At 56.2% G+C, this 23,525-nt stretch overlaps 1 protein-coding gene across 7 annotated transcripts in view; it reads left to right on the plus strand.

Moving 5' to 3' along the window:
• The window catches only part of EHMT1 (euchromatic histone lysine methyltransferase 1), a 109,444-nt gene that overhangs the window by 42,016 nt on the left and 43,903 nt on the right, over positions 1-23,525 (plus strand). For 4 of the 7 annotated variants that reach the window (XM_027557020.1, XM_027557024.1, XM_027557026.1 and 1 more), the window contains exons 2-6: positions 2,957-3,020; positions 7,252-7,808; positions 15,545-15,725; positions 18,425-18,582; positions 18,703-18,891. In XM_027557020.1, the coding sequence (XP_027412821.1) occupies positions 2,957-3,020; positions 7,252-7,808; positions 15,545-15,725; positions 18,425-18,582; positions 18,703-18,891 (1,149 nt within the window). The remainder of the gene's footprint in view (positions 1-2,956; positions 3,021-7,251; positions 7,809-15,544; positions 15,726-18,424; positions 18,583-18,702; positions 18,892-23,525) is intronic. The other 3 variants (XM_027557021.1, XM_027557025.1, XM_027557022.1) reach the window with 2 other exon arrangements.

The raw sequence follows: 23,525 nt of genomic DNA on the forward strand, positions 1-23,525 counted from the left end.
TCACATGGACACAGTACCTGTCAGTGTATGTACAGGCATCACGTGGTCACACGTGGTCACCCCGGACACAGCACCCCACTCATTGCATACACAGTGGTCACGTGGCCACGGCGTCTGGTTGCCATGTGCACGGCTGTCGCGTGGTCACGCAGAGATGGTGCCCGGTCCCGGGTGTGCACAGCCGTCGCGTGGTCGCACACAGAGATGGTGTCTGGTTGCTGGGTGTACAGTCATCATGGTAACCTCTCAGGGTGCTTTTGCACTCTGGCCAGGGACTTGCGGGGACTCCTGGCTCCTCTGGTCTCCAGCTCCCTGGTCTTCCTGATCCAAGGGCCTGCACTGCTTTCCAGAAGCCTAGGGTTGGGTGTCGGAGAAGGCAATGGCACCCCACTCCAGTACTCTTGCCTGGAAAATCCCATGGATGGAGGAGCTGGGAAGGCTGGAGTCCATGGGGTCGCTGAGGGTCAGACACGACTGAGCGCCTTCACTTTCACTTTTCACTTTCATGCTTGGAGAGGGAAATGGCAACCCACTCCAGTGTTCTTGCCTGGAGAATCCCAGAGATGGGGGAGCCTGGTGGGCTGCCGTCTGTGGGGTCACAGAGTCAGACACGACTGAAGTGACTTAGCAGCAGCAGCAGCAGGGTTGGGTGTCAGGAGACCAGAGACCTGCCCCTTTGTCCATGACAACCCAGCGTGAGGAGAGCCTGAAAGTGTCCCTGGTACCTGAGGACAGTCTTGCGGGACATACTGGGAGATTCTGTAAAGGTCGTGTTTCTCGTGAAGCTCTTGTACGAATTGTAGTGACGGCTTCCCCCTCCAGCGTGCTCTGCCATCAGTGGGTGGAATCTCGGGTAAGGAGGTGCGTCCCTGTTGGACTGTCAGCTACTGCTGCTGCTGTTCACTTGATGGACATGAGTCTGAGCAAGCTCCAGGGCTTGGTGATGGGCATGGAGGCCCAGCGTGCTGCAGTGCTGAGGCTCCTTCTGCAGAGCAGGGCCGGGCTTACCAGCCAGTTCTCCCCGTGGGGATTGTCACAGCCTCTGCCTGGAGGGTCGCGGGCAGGCCTCAGGTCTCAGCCCACGTTGCGTGGTTTGGGTTTTGTTACGGTTTGTGTTCCCTGAGTGCAGGTGCTGGGGGCAGAGTGCTGGCGGTGTGCCGGGTGGGGACACAGGTACAGCCGCCTGAGGGGGTGTGGCTGGGCCTCCTGCTGGTAGCAGGTGGCGGGGGTGGGTTGGGGGCAGCCTCAGGGTGCGGAGCAGGGGGCTGTTGGCTGTTCACCCTGAAGGCTGGTTCTCCTGATGAGGAGAGCCTGTCAGGCCTGTCTGGGGCTGCTCGGCTTTCCTTGGTGCCTGGCCATGCTCCGGCTTCCTAACTGCGGCGGGGCCGTGCGGCTGGCCAGCGACAGCAGACCAGGCTGTCATCCAGGCCCAGAATGGGGTGAATGCAGGCTATTGAGAGGGCTGGGGAAGACACCATAGCTGTGCACCCCTACTTCTGTCCTCACAGCCCCCCGCTCTATGACACCCTCAAAGCCCCCCTCTCTCACCCTCACAGCCCCCTGCTCTGTCACACCCTCACAGCCCCCACCCCCTCAGTGACACCCTCACAGCACCCCCCCCCCCCCCCCCCCCCGTCACACCCTCACGGCCCCTCCTCTGTCACACCCTCTCGGCCCCCCTCTGTCACACCCTCACGGCCCCTCCTCTGTCACACCCTCACGGCCCCTCCTCTGTCACACCCTCACGGCCCCTCCTCTGTCACACCCTCACGGCCCCTCCTCTGTCACACCCTCACGGCCCCTCCTCTGTCACACCCTCACGGCCCCTCCTCTGTCACACCCTCTCGGCCCCCCTCTGTCACACCCTCACGGCCCCTCCTCTGTCACACCCTCTCGGCCCCCCTCTGTCACACCCTCACAGCCCCCCCCACACCGTCACAGCCCCCCCCCACACCCTCACGGCCCCCACCCGTCACCCTCACAGCCCCCCCGACTCTGTGACACCCTCACAGCCTCACTCTGTCACACCCTCACGGCCCCCCCTCTGTCACACCCTCACGGCCCCTCCAACCCGTCACACCCTCACGGCCCCCCTCTCTGTCACACCCTCACGGCCCCTCCAACCCGTCACACCCTCACGGCCCCCCTCTCTGTCACACCCTCACGGCCCCTCCAACCCGTCACACCCTCACAGCCCCCCTCTGTCACACCCTCACGGCCCCTCCTCTGTCACACTCTCACGGCCCCCCACACTCTTGCTGAAGTTCATGTGTGTGTCTCTTCAGCCCCGACTGGAACTCAGCTCCCAGGACTTTGCTGAGAAGGGCCCCTGTGGCTTCGAGCGCAGAGGTCTCTTTGCCGCCTGTTGCTGTCTGCTGGCTCTGGGGGGTGTCACACCCGCTGTCCCTGGTCCTGTCACCTGGGCCCTGCTGTGCAGTGCGCCCCCTGGACTGGCGTCCCTGGCACAGGACAGGCGCTCGGGAACGGGGCCGGCCTTCAGGGCCCTGTGCCCGTGGACTGAGCTCGCCCCTGTAATGGGGCGTCCCATGGGAGCGGCTGACCACCCCGGTGCCAGCAGCTGTGATCTGGGGGCCAGGACTCAGTAGTGCTGCCGGCCCCTCCATGTGTGTGCACGTGACTCAAAACAGCTGGTCCTAGGTCCTTGGGGGTCCTCAGGGACCCCAGAGTCCCCCACTTTGAAAACCCCTGGGTTTCAGACCGCTGGTCAGGCCACACACAGGGAGCCTGGGAGTGCGAGGGCGGGGCCCTCCGTTGCCGCAGAGTTTCCCGGGCCTGTGAGCACCGGCCTCTCGCCCTGCAGCCTGTGTCACGGGCGTCCTCACGGGCCTGAGGGGCCTGGTCTGCCGTCCTTGGTGGGCTGGTTTTCATCTGGGTGTGATGCCCATGGGCCGGGTCCTCTGGTGGAGTGTGACTGACGACTGCTTCTCTTCTGCAGGCGGTTCCGGCGAAGGGGGAGACCAAGCAGGACTGCGGCCTGGGAGCTGAGCTGCCGAGCGAAGGTAAGGGCGCCGGGGCTGCGGGCCTGCAGGGTGGTCCCGTGAGCGGGGCCCCGGGCTCCCGGCCCGCTGGGAGGCAGAGGTCCTGGTCCCCAGGGCGCTGGGGCCAGCAGGGGCGGCTGTGTGAGGTGTCTGGGCTTGGAAGCCCCCCGAGTTGCCCGGCGGTGGAGCGAGGCTGGTGAGGGCCTGGTGCCCAGGGAGCCTCTGGCCGCCCTGTGTGGGGCCGCGCTAGGAACGACCGTGGGAGGTGAGCCCACTGTCCCACCGGAGCCTGCCGGTGGTCCTCCTGAGAGCAGCATCCTGGCTGGACGGCACCACCCGGGGCCCGCTGCACTCCTGCCCCGCACATCTGCCCGCCTCTCAGCTGGGGATGAGACCAGGTCGGGGCCGAGGTCAGCCGAGCTTGCGGCTGTAGACGCCCAGCTGGGCCCTGGCCTCTGAGGGCACGCAGATGCCGGGTCGAGCCTGCTGCGTGTGGGCAGCCACTCCGCCAGGTGCAGGCTGGGCCATCTTGGCAGATGTGCTGGGAGACGGGGCCCGGGCGCCTGGTCCGGTGGCTGAGCCTCCCAGGACGAGGCCTCAGGTGGCCTGCTGGCAGGGAACACCTCGTGCTCCAGGCTGGTGGCCACGTTCATGTGTGTCCTGAGCTGTGATGGGGACTCCGGTGGCCCTGCTCCCTCCTGGGCAGCATCTCTGTCAGCTTTCACATCCATGGGGTCCTCTTTTGTGACCACGCGTGCATGCCTGAGGGTGCCTGTTGGGGATGCAGAGTGTGGGCCCTGGGCCGGGGCTGGCGGCAGGCAGCCTCACGCTGGGATGAAGGACGCGGGGCACAGGCCACAGGGCGGGGTCGTGTGGGCGGTGGCACATGATCGAAGCGCGTCCGATCCCAGGAGAGCCTATGGGGCTGGTTGGGGGTTTGAGGGCCCTTGCTGCCCAAGACTCTCCTGGAGCCCCACCCCTTCCCAGGTCGGAAGCCCGTCCTGGGGGCCAGTTCATGTCTGCCTTCGGTCCCATGCGCTGATGGATGGACGTCCGTGGCCCTGACTTGCTTACTGCCTCACTCGTGCCTAGGGGTGCAGCCCAGAGCCCCTCTCTGCTGTCCCCGGCCACCTACACACTGTCCTGCTGCCCCTCTCCTCCCGTGCGGGACCCCTGAAGCCCTGCCTCGGCGCTCTCCTCTGGCGCTGTGCTTTCCTCTCCCCGGCATGCTGCCGTTCATGGGCTCCTCCCTCCCGCCACCCTCCTAGGCCTTTTCATAAAGAGCCTGAGGGTGAGTGCTGCCAGGTGCGGGGTTCCTCCACACGCGTGGCCCTGAGCCCAGCCCTGGGCCTCCAGACTGGTTGACGAGGCGGCTGCCCCGCACCCATCCCACAGCACGGCTCGTGGGCCCCGTCTTTCTGGTCAGAGTCATCTGGGTTTAGTGTGTCTCTCTGCTGACTGCTGACACTGAGCATTTCTTTGTGTGCTTCTTAGCCTTCTGTATATCTTCTTGGCAGAAATGTCAGTTCAGATCCTTTGCCCATAAAATTGGTTATTGATTTTTTTTTAATTTATTTTTTAATTGAAGGATAATTGCTTTACAGAATGTTGTTGTTTTCTGTCAAACTTCAACACGCATCAGCCATAGATATACATATATCCCCTCCCTCTTGAACCTGCCTCCCATCTCCCTCCCCACCCCACCCCTCTAGGTTGATACAGAGCCCCTGTTTGAGTTCCCTGAGACATACAGCAAATTCCCGTTGGCTATCTATTTTATATATGGTAATGTAAGTTTCCATTCCCTTGTAGCTCAGTCAGTAAAGAATCTGCCTGCAGTGCAGAAGACCCGGGTTTGAACCCTGGGTTGGGAAGATCCCCTGGAGAAGGAAATGGCAACCCACTCCAGTATCCTTGCCTGGAAAATCTCATGGACAGTGGAGCCTGGTCGGCTGCAGTCCATGGGGTTGCAAAGAGTCGGGCACGACTGAGCGACTAACACTAATACTTAATGTAAGTTTCCACGTTACTCTTTCCATTCATCTCACCCTCTCCCCCCTTCCCCGTGTACGTAAGTCTGTTCTCTATGTCTGTTTCTCCATTGCTGCCCTGTAAATAAATTCTTTAGTACCATTTTTCTAGATTCCGTATATATGTGTTAGAATTTCTGTTTCGGATGTAACTTCACTCTGGGTCCGTCCACCTCATTAGGCCTGACTCGAGTGTTCCTTTTCATGGCTGAGGAATGCTCCGTGGTGCATCTGTACCGCGGCTTCTGTACCCACTCCTCTGCGATGGACATCTCGGGTGCCTCCATGCTCCAGCTGTTGTAAATAGTGCTGCAGCGAGCAGTGGGGTACGTGTGTCTTTTTCAGTTTTGGTTTCCTCAGGTACTTGATTAGGAGTGGGGTTGCTGGTCATATGGTGGGTTATTGATTTTTATTGATGAATTGTCAGAGGTTTTTCACAATACGTTTAAAACACAAGCTCCTGATCAAATGCGTGGTTTGCACACGCGGCCTCCAGTCTGTGCTTTGGCCACCTGATGCGCAGAGGAGAACACGGTTAGAGAGCATCGTCAGCTCAGTGGGCGTGCGTGTGAGCAAACTCTGGGAGATAGTAAAGGACAGGGGAGCCTGGTGTGCTGCAGGCCATGGGGTCGCAAAGAGTCGGACACGACTCCGCGACTGAACAGCAACAACAGTCTGCAGGCTGTCTTTTCCCTTTCTTGACTGTGTTCTTGGAGGCGCAGAATGAAGGCCGGTTCATCTGTGTTCCTTCTCTTGCTTGTGCTTTTCTTGTAGCATCTGAGAAACCAGTGCTTAATAGAGAGTCGTAAAGGTTTATGCCTACTTTTCATCTTACAGTTAGATCTTGGATACCTTTTCAGTTAACTTTTGTATATGGTGTGAGTCAAGGGTCCAACTTCCTTCTTTAAGTTACTTGCCCTGTGCATTTTAGAGTAAGGTTATGGAGCTCCTCCATATACTGATTGGAGCTCCAGTTAGGGCATCATTGGACTCAGAGAGCTAATTTGAGGTGACACGCATCTTTGTATCTTTGCCATCTCCATAGAGGCTTTGCATGATCTCGGTTAAATTTTGTATCCTATTTTATAGTTTTCTGCTTTTGTGAATACTATCTTATTTTTTCTCGTGTTTTCTTCCCCAAAGTTAAGGCTGGCGTAGAAAAATGTCCTTGTTATTTGCACTTGATTTCACGTCTGGCAGCCTCTCTGCACCCCTGATTGACGTGCCTCTGCGCCCCAGGTGTGCGGGAGAGCTCACCCCTTGTTGCCGGGCCTCTCACTTCATCTCTACTCCTGTGGGGCTGCCTGGGACCTCACTCTTGTGTGAACCTTAGTGGTGTTAATAGATTAGATGTCCTGACATTGTTTCTGATCCTACATGGAATTCATGTAACGTTTCTGAGTAAGTACACGTTTGCATAGATTGGCACACGGGCCTCTCCAAGCTGAGAAGGTTTCTCACCTATTCTGTTTTGCTGAGGATTTAAAAAAATTAATAGCCATTTATCGATTGAGATCGTACTTGCTGCACTTACAAACTTTCTGTGCTCAGGCTATAGTGGTGAATGCGGGCCTCGCCCAGGGGCCAGTGCTGCTGTGACGGAGCTGTGGAGTACCACGCTATTACCCGGGGACTGGGCTGGTGGATGCTGGGCTCCTGGACATGACCACTGTCCCCTGCACCCAGCGCTGTAACTGTGGGCTTTCTCCTGCGGTGGCAAGTGTGTTTCTTTGTTTATCGAGTTGTGGAGGAGAGGAGCTTCAGAGACCAGAGGTTTGTTAAGCTCCTGACTGACAGACTGAACGCATCCTGTTTTCTTTACGTCTGTTCTTGAGCAGCTGCTCCGGAGACCTTGTTTTCTGTCTGAATCCTCCCCAGTTTTGTTTTCTAGCAGTGACTTTGTTCCTGGAGGATACTAAATCTGTGTCATGTGTTTGAAGCCTTTTAAGAAGTAATTCACAGACAATTGGGTGTTTGTTTCAAGGACCACGGCCCCACCCACTCCTCAGCTGGGGCTCAGGGCAGACTGCCCTCCCTCCCGGGACAGGTTGTCCCCCACTTCATCAAGTCCCTGTTGACACAGTGACTGTGATGTGCTTTGTATTCAGTCCATCTGAAGTCAGATGTTTGTCATGAAGTAAAGACAGTTTCCTGTGAGCATAGCAGTGGGACTCTGTTGGGGTCTCAGGTGGGCACCCCTGACTCTTGTTCTCTTTCTGCAGGGTCACCCATGGCTGCTGATGACGGCTCAGCGGAACAGCAGGGAGGGGAGGCCCCGGTGGCTGCAGACGGGGAGACCAACGGGTCCTGTGACCAGAGCGATGCCAGTGGCCACGCGGCTGCTGTGAAGCACCCTCAGGAGAGCACACGAGGCAGCCCTCAGGAAGGGGCCGGCCCGGGGTCCCGGATAGCGGAAAATGGGATTTTGGACAGAGACCCCGAGGTGGGGAAGCAGAACCACATCCGCTCTGATGGCTTCCCCCAGAATCCTGTCATTGGGAGCAACGGCTACTTCCTTGGCAAGGCCCCCTTGTCTGAGCCACCACTGCGGGTGGCCAGCGCCCTGGCTTCCTCCCTGCCTGGCCACGCGGCGAAGACCCTCCCTGGCGGGGCTGGCAAAGGGAGGACTCCCGGTGCTTTTCCCCAGCCGCCGGCTGCTGTGCCGGCCAAGCCTGGGGAGGGCAGCAAGGACACAGAGGACAAGAAGGCCCCGGCCCCGGGCGCCGACGTCAAGGTCCACAGGGCTCGGAAGACCATGCCGAAGTCCATCCCGGGCCTGGTAACACGTCCCTGTTGGGAGGGCCTCTCCTGTCTGTCTGCTGTTGGTTTCGTGTTTGGACGGCAGGTGGACTTCTCTGCGTGGAGGGGAGAGGCCGGGAAGAGGGGGTCATTCGCCAGGGTTGCCAGCTGGGTCCTGGCGGGTGATTGCCAGCCTGTCTTTGAGGCTTCCCTTGGTGTGCCCAGCCCACGGGTTGCTCCTCCCCCTCTTTGGGAGTCACTTTCTTAGGAGGCTCAGCACCCACCCGTCTCATTGGGGAGCAAGCATTGGGGAGGGCAGTTAGGCCTGGAGCTGCTGAGCTCTCTGCTCCCAGGTGTGCAGTTACACCCCGGAGTTTCTTGGGCGTGTTGCCTGCTGGTGCCTGAGGGCCTTCCCTGGGCCCCCGCGGCCTGATGCACACCTGAGGCTGAGGGTTCTGCGGGGTCCGCAGATCCGCTGCCCCAGCACCTTCTCCTGAAATTCCCACCCCTTCCAGCACCTCCCGAGCCCCGCCCTTCCAACACCTCCGCCTGAGCTCCGCCCCCTCTATCCCTCCTCCCCGAGCCCCGCCCCCAGCTCCTCCCTGAGCCCCGCCTCTGCAGCAGCTCATTACCCCGTCCATTTCCCTCCTGTGTCCCCAGCGCTTCAGTCTTGCTGGTCCTTTCACGCGTTGATATTTTCCATTTTGACAGTTTTTTTTTTTCATATCCAGTGTATATGATTAGATTTTAAGTTAAGAATCTCTGTGTTCTCAGTTACATTTTTGTTTTATCCTTCAAAAGATAGTTACAAATCTTCTGTGGTCTGGGTTGAAACTGCGGTTTCTTCACATGGGGTTCTGTTTGGACTGGGCACCTCTTATTCGGGTGATTTTCCTCTGAAATACCTTTCCGCCAGGATTGTGCTCATCTTTGTGCTATGGCTCCCTGTCGCCTGACCCATCCCCTGGGGCCGGAGGTGCTGGGAGCTGGACCACTGCCCATGCAGTGGCTGGCCCTGGCATGGCTTCTACTTTTTGCAGTACTTTTTGTATGTGCCAAAACTTAAAAAACTTTTAAATAACTATTCACGGGAAGCCACACAGGTGGTGCAGAGAGACCCCATGACCCCTACCCAGGGCACAGCATGGTGGGTTTATGTGCCCGCCTGGCACCATGAGACCCCCTCTGTGGTCACCCCACCATCCCCATCCTGCATGTCTGTTGAGCATCATTTCAGATGGTCCATAACACGGGATTATGGAATTTGGGGCTTTCTTTTCTCACTCTGCACCCCCAACCTTGGCAGGCTGTGTCTGCAGGGCCCTCCTTTGCACGTTGACAAGTTGTGTGTGTGTGGCAACGCTCGCCCATCCCGGGGTGTTTGGGGGGCCCTCGGTTCTGGGCTGCTCCGTCACAGCCTCGCTGCGCCTCGTATGCGTTGTGTCTGGGCTGCAGCCCTTGCTCTGGGGGTTTCGGGTGTGCTCCCTTGTCAGGTGCTGGCTTGCAGCCAGGCTTCATCCTTGCGCTTCCGAAGACCTACGGTCTCTTTAAGGAAAAGTTGTTCATTTTGATGAAGTTTAACTTATACAGTTCAGTTCAGCTCAGTTGTGTCCAACTATTTACAACCCCATGGACTGCCTGTCCATCACCAACTCCTGGAGTTCACTCAAACTCATGTCCATTGAGTCAGTGATGCCATCCATCCAACCATCTCATCCTCTGACGTCCCCTTTTCCTCCTCCCTTCAATCTTTCCCAGCATCAGGGTCTTTTCAGATGAGTCAGCTCTTCTCATCAGGTGGCCAAAGTAGTGGAGTTTCAGCTTCAATATCAGTCTTTGCAATGAACACTTAGGACTTATTTCCTTTAGGATGAACTGGCTGGATCTCCTTGCAGTTCAAGGGACTCTCAAGAGTCTTCTCCAACACCACAGCTCAAACGCATCAGTTCTTTGGCGCTCAACTTTCTTTACAGTCCAACTCTCACTGGAAAAACCATAGCCTTGACTAGATGGACATTTCTTTGCAAAGTAATGTCTTTGCTTTTAATATGCTGTCTAGGTTGGTCATAACTTTCCTTCCAAGTAGTAAGCATCTTTCAATTTCATGGTGGTGGTAATTTTGGAGCCCCCCAAAATAAAGTCTGTGACTGTTTCCACTGTTTCCCATCTATTTGCCATGAAGTGATGGGACTGGATGACACGATCTTAGTTTTCTGAATGTTGAGCTTTAAGCCAACTTTGTCACTCTCCTCTCTCACTTTCATCAAGAGGCTCTTTAGTTCTCCTTCACTTTCTGCCATAAGGGTGGTGTCATCTGCATATCTGAGGTTATTGATATTTCTCCTGGCAGTCTTCATTTCAGCTTGTGCTTCCTCCAGCCCAGTGTTTCTCATGATGTACTCAGCGTATAAGTTAAATAAGCGGGGTGACAATGTACAGCCTTGATGTGCTCCTTTTCCTATTTGGAACCAGTCTGTTGTTCCATGTCCAGTTCTAACTGTTGCTTCCTGACCTGCATACAGATTTCTCAAGAGGCAGGTCAAGTGGTCTGGTATTCCCGTCTATTTCAGAATTTTCCACAGTTTATTGTGATCCACACAGTCAAAAGCTTTGGCATAGTCAATAAAGCAGAAATAGAACTTATACAGTATTTTTCTATTAAGACTGTGCTTTTGGTATCATGCCTAAAAGCTCTTTGGCCAGCCCTAAATCCTGAAGATTTTCTCTGATTTTCATAGTTTTTTAGTTTTATGTGAACTTTAAATATATGGGTTGTGTGTTAGTCACTCAACTGTGTCCGACTCTTTGTGACCCCATGGGCTATAGCCTGCCAGGCTCCTGTGTCCATGGGATTCTCCAGGCAAGTATACTGGAGTAGATTGCCATTCCCTTTTCCAGGGGACTCTTCCAACCCAGGGATTGAACCTGGGTCTCCCGAATTGCAGACAGATTGTTTACCAAACTGAGCCACCAGGGAAGCCTTAAATATATGACCTGTCGTGAATTAATTTTTGTATTAGACTTGAGGGTTGAGGTGAAGTTTATTTATTTGCCTACCATTTTTTGGACCACCATTATCGATTTTTAAATGCATGTCAGAAAATTTTACGTTATTTCTTTATCTCATTGAAATTACACTTTCACTCCATTCCCACTTCTAGAATTCTGCTCTAACATAGTTTATTCTTGAAAGTTTTTTACTGTCACTGTTGTATTCCTCTAGGGAAAAAAAAGCAATTTGGAATTTAATTTCAAGAAATGTCTCTGACCGTAACATTTATCTAAGGGTTAACTTTGTTCTGGTGGAGTTGCTATGATTGTTATTAGTACACAGTCAGTTGCAATGCTCATCATTCTGTTGGCAATTACTGAGCACACTCAGGCTGTTGCAGGGAAAGGAGAGAGAAGGGTTTTGAGGCTTCAGAAGCTGATTTGCTGAAGACCATGCTCGCCTTCTTCGCACACTGGTAATTCAGTCTGCTTCCCAGACCCCTGCGAGAGGAGGGGACTGGAGATGTGGAGACTGGGGGCCCTCCTGGCTCCTAGACCCAGACCTGGCCTCTCCTGACTGCTGGCTTTTCTGCTCCCCAGACCCTGCTCAGTCTTGTTCGATTTTCTTAGGAAAGCATGTTGTATTGAAAATTGAGTTTTGAGAACAAACGTGTTGCATGTTTATGACAAGAAATCTATCTTCCATTAAAAGTTTAAAAATGCAGGGTTTTTCACAGCCGGGTGGCCTCTCGTCCCCACGCAAGGCAGAACCAGCTTGTCTCTTGGATGGTGGTGTCCACACCATCAGACTCCCCGGCTCAGGGTTACATCAGCCCTTGTTCACACGAAGGAAGTGAGGGAGGCCCTCGTGTCCCGCGCTGGCACGCTGTGTAGACTGGCTCCCTGACTGACTCGTGTTCGCTCTTGGAGGTGCTGCGTGGGCCTGGCTGTCTCCTTGGGTGTCTGTGTCCCGACAGCAGTCTTGGTCTCTGGGTTCAGGAGAGGAAGGTGGGCCAGGTAGGGTGGGTGTTTGCTTCCCCTGGAGGGGGGGCACCGGTCTGTGAGAACTTGCCCTGGGGGCACCTGGCTTGGCCTGGGCGTCGAGTGGGGAGTGGCGAGCAGAGGCTGGGCTGGGGCAGACGGCAGTTGTCCGCAGGTACTTTGGTCATAGGTGGCCGTGCGGGCGTGTGCAGGGACTGCAGATGTGGGTACGAGTCCTCTCCCCGCGTGGGGACTGGCCCGGCCCTGGCAGGGGCACCGCCTGAAAGTCCGCCCCAGCTGCTCTGCCTCGGTGGGTTTGCTTGGTCGGAGGATAGAGCCCTATCCAGATGTAGAGTCTTCATTCAAGTTTAGCAGTTCTTAGCTTTATTTTTTAGATATTTCAAAAGGAGCCCTGTGCGGGGCCCCCAGGCAGGTGGGGAACTTTTGGAGAAGCCAGAGGGCGGAGCATGCTCGGTCCTGCTGCGAGGAGCCATGGCATGGAGCTGGGTCCCGGGCTGCCCCCAGGCAGGCCTGTCAACCTCTCCTGGATGTTGACTCCAGGAGATGAGGGCGCCTTTTTTAAAACACTATTAAAATGCACATAACATATAATTTACCATCGTAGCCATGTTTAAGTGCCCAGCCATCACCCTGTCATCCCAGAGCTTGCTCGTCTCCCCAAATGGACCCTCTGTCCCTGCTAGACTCACTTCCCTCCCCTCCTTTCCTCCAGCTCTGTCTCTGCCCCACCCCCACTCCACACACACACACCTCTGTACTCTCCGATTGACAGAATCAGTGCTTGGTCCTTCATACAAGCAAGTTCAAGTTCAGTCGCTCAGTTATGTCCGACTCTTTGCAACCCCATGGACTGCAGCATGCCAGGCTTCCCTGTCTATCACCAACTCCCGGAGCTTGCTCCAACTCATGTCCATCGAGTCGGTGATGCCATCCAGTCATCTCATCCTCTGTCGTCTCCTTCTCCTCTTGCCTTCAATCTTTCCCAGCATCAGAGTCTTTTCCAATGAGTCAGCTCTTGTTATCAGATGGCCAAAGTATTAAGAGTTTCAGCTTCAACATCAGTCCTTCCAGTGAATATTCAGGACTGGTTTCCTTTAGGATTGACTGGTTGGATCTCCTTGCAGTCCAAGGGACTCAAGAGTCTTCTCCAGCACCACAGTTCAAAAGCATCAGTTCTTTGGCACTCAGCTTTCTTGATAGTCCAACTCTCACATCCATACATGACTACATGACTACTGGAAAAACCTTAGCTTTGACTAGATGGACCTTTGTTGGCAAAGTCATGTCTCTGCTTTTGAATATGCTGTCTAGGTTGGTCATAGGTTTCCTTCCAAGGAGCAAGCATCCTTTAATTTCATGGCTGCGATCACCACCTGCAGTGAGTTTGGAGCCGAGAAGAGTCTGTCACTGTTTGTACTGCTTCCCCATCTGTTTGCCAGGAAGCGGTGGGACAAAGGTCCTTCATACAAGGGTCTGTCCTTTGTGTCTGGCTTATTCCATGCCGTACAGGGTCTTCGAGAGTCGTCCACACTATCTCAGAGCATCCCTCCTTTTCAAGGCTGAGTGATATTCCACTGCACGAGCGTCCATGTACACACCACACATACACACTTGGTTTATCCACTCTCCCTCATCAGGCACTTGGGCTGCCGCCTCCCTCACCTGCTGTGAACCCACTTGTACAAAGAGCTCTTCTGGCCTCTGCTTTCGGTTCTTGAGAGTGTGCTCCCAGAAGTGGGATCGCAGGATCGTGTGGTAGTTCTGTTCCCTCTGGAGAAACCGCCAGGCTGCTGTCTGTGGTGTCTGCGTGCTGGAGGCAGAGCGCGCAGAGGTCCTTGCCAGCACGTGGTGTTCTCTGTCGTTCAGTAGCAGCCATCCCAGGAGTGCGAGGTGGTCCCACTGCAGTTCTGAGTTGTTTTCCTTATGGTCAGTGATGCTGAGTGTCGTTTCATCTGCTTTTTGGCCCTGTGTGTGTCTTCTTTGGAGAAATCTCTGTTCACGTGCTTTGCCCGTTTTTAAATTCAGTTCTGTGTTGGGATGTAGAGTTATTATATATTCTAGATGTGAATCCTCTATCAGATACATGCTTTGGAAATGTTTTCTCCCTTTCTGTAGGTTGCCTTTTCATTTTGTTGGTTGTCTTTTGAGGCACAGAAATTAAAAAAGTCTTAATTGAAGTATAATTGACGTGTGATTATTATATTAGTTTCAAGTATACAGCATAGTGATTAAATGTTTTTATATGTTACAAAATGATCACCAGGGTAAGTCTAGTCACAGTCACCATGCAGAGTTACTGTACACTACTGTTGACTGTATTCTGCATGCTGTACATTACGCCTCCATGGTTTACCTGTTACGTAACTGGAGGTTTGTGCCCCGTAATCCCCTTCACGTGTCTTGTCTGTCCCCCATCCCTCCCCTCTGTTTATTCTCTGCGTCTCTGCGTCTGTTTCTGTTCTGTTGTGTTTGTTCGTTGTTTTTGTCTTTTAGATTCTACATATGAGTGAAGTCATGGTATTTGTCTTTTTCCCTTCTTCATTTAGGGCAGTGCCTCTGGATCCAGAGGTGTTGTCGGTATTGTCACCGACAGCGAGGTTTCATTCTCCTTTACCGCCAAGTGCAGTTCCACCGTGTGTGCTGAACCCCCGTGTCCTCACCCGTCCGTCCGCTGGTGGCGCCTGGGCTGCCTGCGCATCTTGCTGTTGTAACTAGCGCTGCAGTGAGCATGCGGTGCATTTACATTCTTGAACTGTTGTTTTTGGGTTTTTTGGATAAATACCCAGGAGTGGAATTTCTGGGTCATACTGTAGTTGTGTTTTTAATTTTTGAGGAATCCCCATAGTGTCTGCACCAGTTGGCGTTCCCGTCGATGGGCCCCAGGGTTCCATTTTCTCCACGTCCTGTCCAGCATGTATGAGTTGCCGTCTTTTGATAACGGCCATCCTGACAGACATGAGGGGCTGTCTCATTGTAGTTTTGATCTATAAGAAACCTTACTCGTAATGGAGTCTAATTCCTCTTTTTTTCTTTTGTCGCCTGTGCCCTTGTAATATGGAAGGGCTCGTCACCAAGTCCAGTGTGGTGACGCCTGCACTTTGCTTTTTCCTGCACTTTGGCTCGCTGAGGCCTCTGATGCGCTGAGTTCACCTCTGCCAATGGTGTCAGGCGAGGGTCCTCCCGCGTTTCCCAGCCCTGTGTGTTGAGGGAGAGCGCCTGCTGCGTGTGCAGGCGCGTGCGGTGCAGCGCGCCGGGCCAAGGGCGCGCCTCCGAAGGCTGTTGGCGACTCGGGGAGCGTGCGGTGGGGGCGCGTGAGTGGCGTCTGGAGCGAAGGTGGGGGTGCCGGTCGCTGCCGGTGTTGACCTCGTCGCCCGGGAAGGCTGAGGCCAGGACACCGAGCAAGTGGGTAAAACTCAGCAAAAGAATCTTAAAGATGTGGCGTGGTGATGCCATGGTGTGAAACCCGCTGGGGGTGCCCCGAGTGGAAGGCGCTTCCTCAGAGCTTCCTGGGCGTCTCTCGCGGGGCACACGCGGCACCCGAGCCACAGGCTGGCCAGCTCCCTGCCGCTTCCCCTGGAGACGCAGGCCCTGCTCCCCGCGCCGCCACCGCGCTCCGCCTGGCCTGCCCGTCCTCGGGGGCTGGGGGGCGGGGCAGCGGGTTCTGTGCTTGTGCGTCAGTGTCGGCTGTGTGTTGGGGCCGCCTGTGTGTCTTGTCAGGTGTGCGTCTGTCGGTTGTGCGTCAGTGCCGCCTGTGTATCATTGTCGGCTGTCTCTGTTTTGAAGCACGCGGCGAGTAAGGACCCCAGGGAAGGCCGGGACGCCCGCGACCACGAGGAGCCGAAGGAGGAGCTGAGCAGGGGCGCCTCGGAGTTCGCACGCCAGCAGCTTTCACCCCCCTTCCCGTCCCTTCACCAGTCGCTACCTCAGAACCAATGCTACGTGGCCACCGCGAAGGCCCAGACAGGTAAAAGGGGCCCGCCGCGCTCCGGGGTGTCCGCCGGCTCCGCCCTCGCCCGGCCCGTGTCGCTGCCTCTGCTGGCCTCCAGCTCCCAGACGAAGGTCGCTTTCAGTCTGACGGTCTGAGGCCGTGGTTCGGTGGGGTGGGCACTGTAGGTCTGGGGTGGCGGTCAGTTCAGGGGCTGAGTGCCAGGGCCTGGCGCGTGGGACGGCCCCTCCTGCATCGGAGCGGGGCACGCCAGGTCCCTGGTGGGCCTTTCTGGAGAGGGGGTGGCTCCTGGGGGGCTGTGGGGGGAGAGCCGTGGAGCCCGCTCCCTATGGAGACTAGATTTCTCAGGACAGATGGGCTCTCCGCCAGGCCCTGGGTTCGCGCGCGAGGTGGGACTCAGACTGCGAGAGGCCCCTGGTGCGGGATGGGGGCGCTCTCTTGTTGCCTGTCAGGAGTTGATTTCAGACCCGAGTCTCTGTGGAGGACCCCCCGTTTCACCACGGGCGCAGTCACCCAGCGAGGGGCACTCGCCTCTGCCCGTCGTGGCGGTTGCAGACCTGGGCCCCTGGGCGTGTGCTTGCCACGCGTGGCGCCCTCTCACGTGTCACCTGGGAGGTGCTTCTGGCCAGGCGTTTCCTGCCATCCCCTGGAGCGTGTGGTCAATCTGGAGCGCCCCTGGGGTCTCAGCTGTCTTCTGGACCGCCCCCGAGGCCCATGTCCTCGCTGCGTCCCCCGGGGGCTGGGGACCCCCGGGTCACTGTCCTGTGTGTCTTGGGAGGTGGGGCCTAAAGGACTGTGTGGTCTGCTCCTCCCACTTGCAGCGTAGGTGTCTGGGGACATCCGCCGGGACTGACCGCCAGGGTGGCTTCCCCTCCGTCGTCCCCTCCCGCCTTCTCTTGGTGCTTCTGCTGCAGTGAAGGGCTTCCCTCTCCAGCCGTGCCTCTGTCTCAGCTCGTGGGCCCTCCTGTGCGTCTCCATCCATCACCGTTATGCCTGCGTTGTCCCGGGTCTGCCTTTTAGGCTGGCTCCTGAGTCCTCCGACATGACCCCCTCGCTTCTGAGGACTCCCTGCCTTCTCCAGGTGGACCTGTCGCGTGTTGTCCTTCCTGGTCCTGGGCCCAGCCTTATCTCCAGGGAGCTCATGTTCTGTTTGTCGAAATGCAGTGGTTGGTTAGAAAACAGGGTCAGTCTGTCTTCCCACCACTTCTTGGTACTATTGTTAAATAATAATAGAGTCTCAGCCAGACAGACTGGCAGCTCTCTGTGAAACGGCCCCTGTGTGTGTGTAGGGCTCGGCGACAATGTCAGGAGCTGGTGCTTCTGTTGAAAAGTTATGATCGGGGACTTCCTCATGGTCCAGTGGTTAGGATTTGATGCTTTCACTGCTGAGGGCACGGGTTCAATCCCTGGTCAGGGAAGTAAGATCCTGCAAGCCCATTGGTGCTGGTGGGGAGGGCGAGAGCGGTAGGGGTGGGAAGAGTTCAGATTGTTTTCGTTTGAGCTCTGTCATTTCCTCATCCGTTCAGGACAAGCTCTCTAAACAGAAACACTTAGACTGTAGTGGTTTCCCACGGGAGTCCTTCCTGCCTTCTCTGCAGGCTGAAGATGGGGTCCCACAGGCTTGGGATTGCAAATGTGTCCTGGCGCCCAGACCCTCCCGCGGCCTGCGGCCCTGCTCCTCGGGGGTACAGGTCTCCCCTGCTCTTCCCATGGCTTTTCTGCCGCGTGGCCCTGGCTGATTGTGACGGCGCCTGTGTGGCCTGGGAGCGCGCGGCCTCTGTCCACCTGGTCCTTCAAACCCGCCTCCCCTCCTTCCTCTGTGCCGCCTCCTGTCCGTGTTAGACTTGTCTCGGGACACTCACGATTTCACTTCGTCCCTTCTTGTTCCCACTTTAAGTCGTGGTGGTGTGAAGCCTGGAGGGCCTGGGCGTGCCATTCAGCCTCAGCACAGGCTGGGCAAACTCCAGATCTGCACGAAGTGCACAACCCGCCTGCCTCCCAAGATCGCCGGGAGGCCTGCTCGGGGCTTGCCTGTGCCCGTCCCGCGTGTGGGTGGCATCGTATCTCCGCGTGCTCCCCTGCAGGCCCATGTGCCGATGGCTCTTGTGTCCTGGCGCCCATGTGCACAGACGTCTGTTTCTCCAGTGTCCCCTTCCCGTGTTTCATAGAACTTAAACATAAGGCATTTCTCTCAGTCCTTTGGAGGAGTTCCTCCATGTGAAAGCAATGGTTTTCAGTTTTTTTTAGAAAACAATTCTTGAAACTTCTTACAAAAGAAAACATCGTAGGAACCCTCATTCCAAAGCAGTGAACCTGGGGCTGCCTTGCCCAGAACAGCGTCAGTGGCCACAAGCCCTCCCTGCCCTGGCTTGGTCCCGTGACCGCTGCACTTGCCTGGAAGCCCTGCTCCAGGACCGCCCACCCGCCCTCGTGTGCAGGGCCAGGGCGCTGAGCAGTCGTGGGGTTCTGGCCGAGGGCGGAGGGTCCTGGTGACCACGGCCTGTCCGGCACCGCCGGCTTGGTGTGGCCTCTGCGCAGCTTGGTGTTTCCTTGTGAGCAGATCGCATGGTCTATGGTGGGTTTTCTGCTTTCTCTGTGCAACTTGCGACACTGTTGTGGGTGCTGATGGTACTTTGGTGATCAGCCTGCCTTTAAAAACGTTTGAATGGCATTTCTTTTCTTCTCTTGTCCCCTTTTGACTTTTTTTTTCTTTTTAGCTTGCTTGCCTTTTGTTTTAGCAGCTGCAGTATCTCGGAAGAAAAAGCGAAGAATGGGAACCTATAGCCTGGTTCCTAAGAAAAAGACCAAAGTGTTAAAGCAGAGGACGGTGATTGAGATGTTTAAGAGCATAACTCATTCCACGGGGGGTTCCAAGGTAAGGGGTGTGCCAGGCTGTGGGGGGGCCCTCTGCCTCTCTGCTCTGCTCCAGGGCAGCCCCTGCCATGCCCACTGGGAGGAGTCAGGGGGTCCCGACGCTGCGTCTGCCCTCTTCCAGGGTGAGAAGGATCTGAGCGATGGCTCCCTCCATGTGAACGGTGAGAGCCTGGATCTGGACTCGGAGGAGGATGACTCGGAGGAGCTGGACGAGGATGAGGACCAGGGCGGCCCACCAGCAGCTGCGTTCCCTACTGAGGATGGCAGGGCCTCCAAGGATGGCGTGTTGGCGCCTGACTGCAGCCAGAAGGTGGGTGGCATGTACACCCAACCTCAGTCCCGGGCGAGGGGCTGGAGGACGTCTGCACTTTTGGGCCCTAAGAAAGCCCTGCTGGCTTCTGGCTGCGGTTCTTGGGTTTCGTCTCCCTTGGGTCTTTGGACCGTCTGTTTTCACAGAGCAGTGCTTGTCTTTCTGGGTAGTGCTCCCTGGAGTGCTCGTCTTTCTGGGCGGTGCTCCCTGGAGTGCTTGTCTTTCTGGGCGGTGCTCCCTGGAGTAAATGTCTTGTCTCTAGGCAGTGGAGTAACGGGAACAGTGTCGTCAAGAACTGCTCTGCCAGCTGTGCTGACCAGTGCCTGTGTAGCCTGCCCTTGGCCCTGGCTTGGTGTCCTGGGCTCCTGCCCCGGGTGCAGTCTTCCTGCAAGCCAGGACTCCGTTCTCCCGGAGGGGCGAGTGCCCAGCTGTGACAGGCCTGTGGGGCGGTTATGTGTGCGAGAGTGCTTGACAAGCTCGGGTGTGCCGTGTGGTGGTCCTGGCGGTGCACCGTCCGGGGTGGTGTGGGGGTCCCCACAGGGGCAGTGGGAGCAGACCTGGGCAGAGCGGCTCTTGGTGTTTGGGCCTTCTAGCTGGGGGACGGATGAATTGGAGGAGGAGCAGCAGCCGTGGCTAGAGTCAGCCAGATGCAGAGCCGTGGTTTTGCCGTCACCGCCGTGTGTCAGATCCGTCTGAGGAAACCCTGGGCCATCTTTGCGTGAAACAGATGCCATATTTGACGAGTTACTCTGAACTAAGGGTGGGCAGAGACGATGTGGTGAGTTTCTTGCAGCAGTGACTTTTTGGAAGTGTATGATTTTGTTGATTAGCCTTTTGCACTTTGCAGTAGCCCCGTGGGTATAGATTTTGATGTGTATAAAGGATTTTCTTCCAGCCTCTGGAGTTCGGGAGTGTCTTATTGTTTAGACACTCAGTCGTATCCAGTTCTGTGCAACCTCATGGACTGCTGCAAGCCAGGCTCTTCTGTCTTCCACTGTCTCCCCGAGTTTGTTCACATTCATGTCTGTGGAGTCGATGGTGCCATCTTATCCTCTGTCGCCCACTTCTCATGTTGCCCTCAGAATTTCCCAGCATCAGGGTCTTTTCCCGTGTGTCGGCTCTTCGCATCAGGTGGCCAAAGTATGGGAGCTTTAGCTTCAGCATCAGTCGTTCCAATGCATATTTGGGATTGATTTCCTTTAGGACTGACTGATCTCCTTGCAGTCCAAGGGACTTTCAAGAGTCTTCTCCAGCACCACAGTTCGAAAGCATCAATTCTTCAGCGCTCAGCCGTCTTGATGGTCCAATGCTCACATCCATACATGACTACAGGGAAAACCATACCTTTGACTTTGTGGACCTTTGTCAGCAAAGTGATATCTCTGCTTTTTAATACTCAGCCTAGATTTGTTATAGCTTTTCTTCCAAGGAGTAAGCGTCTTTTAATTCCACGGCTGCAGTCAGCACCCACAGTTATTTGGGAGTTCAAGACAGTAAAGTCTGCCGCTGTTTCCACTTTTCCCCGTCTATTTTCTGTGAAGTGATGGGATCAGGTGCCGTGATCTTAGTTTTAAGCCAGTGTTTTTAGTCTCCTCTTTTGCCCTCATCAAGAGACTCTTTAGATCCTCTTTGCTTTCTGCCATTTGAGTGGTATCATCTGCATATCTGAGGTTGTTGATATTTCTCCCAGCATTCTTGATTCTAGCTTGTGAGTCATCTAGCCAAGCACGATGTACTCTGCACATAACTTAAATAAGCAGGATGATGATATACAACCTTAATGCACTCCTTTCCCAATTTTGCACCAGTCTATTGTCCCATGTCCCGTTCTAACTGTTGCTTCTTGACCTGCTACAGGTTTCTCAGGAGGCAGGTCAGGTGGTCTGGTGTTCCCATCTCTTGAAGAATGTTTCGGTTTCTTGTGATCCAGACAGTCAAAGGCCTTAGTGGAGTCAGTGAGCAGAAGGGGACGGCCCCTTGTCTTTTTCTAGTGTTTGTTAAATTTCAGAATCATCGTAGCCACTTACGCCAGTTCTACTTGTCTAGGAGTTTTGGGGGCAAAATTTTAAATGTTGTCCCAGCCCCTGAGGTGTAATTATTCAAAAATAAATTGGTAGAAAATGCTAACACTAGAGATTTAAAGGAAATTTTAAAATCATTTAAGATATCATTTGTTATTTTCTCCCTCTCCTGTAGAAGCATAGGAGGAAGCAGTTTCCTAGCCCGTGTGTGTGTGTGTGTGAGAGAGAGAGAGAGAGAGAGGGAGAGAAAGTCTCTCAATCATGTCCGACTGTTTGTGACCCTATGGACATAGTCCATGGAATTCTCCAGGCCAAAATGCTGGAGTGGGTAGCCTTTCCCTTCTCCAAGGGATCTTCCCGACCCAGGGACTGAACCCAGGTCTCCCGCATTGCAGGCGGATTCTTTACCAGCTGAGCCACCAGGGAAGCCCTCCTGGCCCCTAGAACGGTATTTGGAGGGTGCGCTCTCAGGCCTGCGTTCGCCGCTGCCCGCAGTGGGATTGGACCCTGGGTGCCCAGGCTCCTCCTCGTGGCACCGTGTGCCACTCTGGGCCCTTCAGCAGGTGTTGTCTGCCCCCTGCTCCCCTCTCCGAGCCATTCCCTGGTGTCACAGGGGACACTCGGCAGATCGCCCCTTCGGTGGGACGTGGCGTCACCAGGGCGCTGGCTGCGGTGCGTGGGAAGGCGCAGATTTGCGTCTGCGTGTCCCTGCACCTCCGTGTTTTGTTCCAGGCGGGCCAGGCAGCCCTTGACGGTCACTAGCCATCAGGATTTGTTCTGTGACCCCCTCTCTGCTGGCCTGTGACCTGGGCAGTGTGGTGTGAGTGCATTGCTGACCGATGGCTCGAAGGACTCTGCTGTCAGCCTTGGCTGTGATACCAGAGCTCAGGGACACTAGGCTGCTTCTGCGTGATTTCTGGGTTCTGGATTCTAAGTACAACATACAGGCCTTTGTCCTTGGCAATTTTGAATAAGTTGATGTAAGCTAGCTCTTGTTTTTTCATTGCTTTGTATTTTATGTGTAATTGTTTGACTCGTATAGAACTCATGGTAAACTGTGGGGTAGAGCCAGCGTGGGCGGGCGCGTGGCCGGGGGCCACGTCCCCGTGAGGCGGTTCCGGGCGGGCGGGCGCGAGGCTGGGCTCTGGGGCCGGCAGAGGCCGCGGACTGCCGTCGCTTCCCTGGTGACGAGACCGCCTGTGTCACACGTGCACCGCGCTTGAATTCGGGTCTGTCTCTGGATTCTCAGTGTTGATGGAAGTTCTCCTCCTCCAGAAAGAATCTAACACTCAATAACACTGTTTAGATGTTAATACAAAGGGGAAAAAGTCAAATGAGTATCAAGCTAACGGAAGAATCGGGAAGACAAATAAAAGCAGAATCGAGAAGAAAATGTGGAAAGTGCAGTAAGTTGGTGGGAGCAGGCCTGCACGGGTCAGCGATGGAGACAGACTGCGGTGGGCTCACGCGCGGCTCCTCAGATACGGGAGGCGCGAGGCGCACGGGCCGGGCCTGAGACCGAGTCCAGTGTCCGTCTGTCAGTCACAGCCATGCCTCAGAGGGCCGGGGTGGGGGCCTTCCCAGGACCTGCGGGGGTCCCGGGTGGGAGGGAGCTGGAGGCCGTGTGCTGGGGTCTGGCTGGCTGCTGCGTGGATGGGCCAGGGTGCAGGCCAGCCTGCAGGTGGGCCGCTCCGGCCTTGCTCTGGGCTGCAGCCCCTGTTTCTGAGGAGCTGGCGGCTCAGTTGTGACTGTGGGCTTCACTCGCGCTGTTGGTTCATTTCTATTGTGTGACGGCATCTGAAGGTGGCCCGGGATCCCCGAGCTCCTCCGGGGCCGTCACGGCTCTGGCTGGGGCTTACCGGAGTCCCCGAGCCCCTCCGGGGCCATTACGGCTCTGGGGCTTACCGGGGTCCCCGAGCCCTTCCGGGGCCATCACGGCTCTGGCTGGGGCTTACTGGGGTCCCTGAGCCCCTCCGGGGTCGTCATGGCTCTGGGACTCGCTTGCCTTTCTCATTCTCCTCTGCGGAAGCCTCGCTGCACATGTGTTCCCGGCCAGCTGTCCCCAAGCCCTTGGCTGTTCTGATGAGTCTCTGGGGAAGGAGGGGCGCTGGGGGCGACGTGGGGCTGCCCCCTCCAGCCTGGCTGTCACTGTGCTCTGCATCTGCCGGGAGCTGTGCGCCCCACGTGTGCCTCGGGCCGAGCGCATCCACGCTGCAGTTCTGGCTCGCGTTTCCTGGCCTCCGAGAAGGTTGGGGGCGTCCTGGAGCGTTTGCCACGTGATGCCTTCTCTTGTGAAATGCCTGCTGGGAACTCAGCTGTTCATCTGTGCGGTTGTTGGTCTTCTTAAAAGAGCGATCTGTAGGAAAGGAGCCCCTGTGCACGCGGCCAGCATGCTGCCCCTGCTTCTCACTGGTGACCGACGCTCGGCACCCTGGTCTTAGCACTGGGTGGATGGGGCGGGAGGGTGCGGCTGTCCCCCGCACTCCGGCCTGCTGGCTGGGCCCCTGCCCCGTGCGGCCTCTGCCTGCTGCGGTCCCGCAGGTGTCCATCGATCTGCGTCCTGGACGCTGCCACGCTGCTGCCCTCACCGCCCGTCCCCAGGCCTCAGCTGGT

The sequence above is a fragment of the Bos indicus x Bos taurus genome, chromosome 11 (assembly GCF_003369695.1).
Source record: "Bos indicus x Bos taurus breed Angus x Brahman F1 hybrid chromosome 11, Bos_hybrid_MaternalHap_v2.0, whole genome shotgun sequence".
NCBI lineage: Eukaryota > Metazoa > Chordata > Mammalia > Artiodactyla > Bovidae > Bos > Bos indicus x Bos taurus.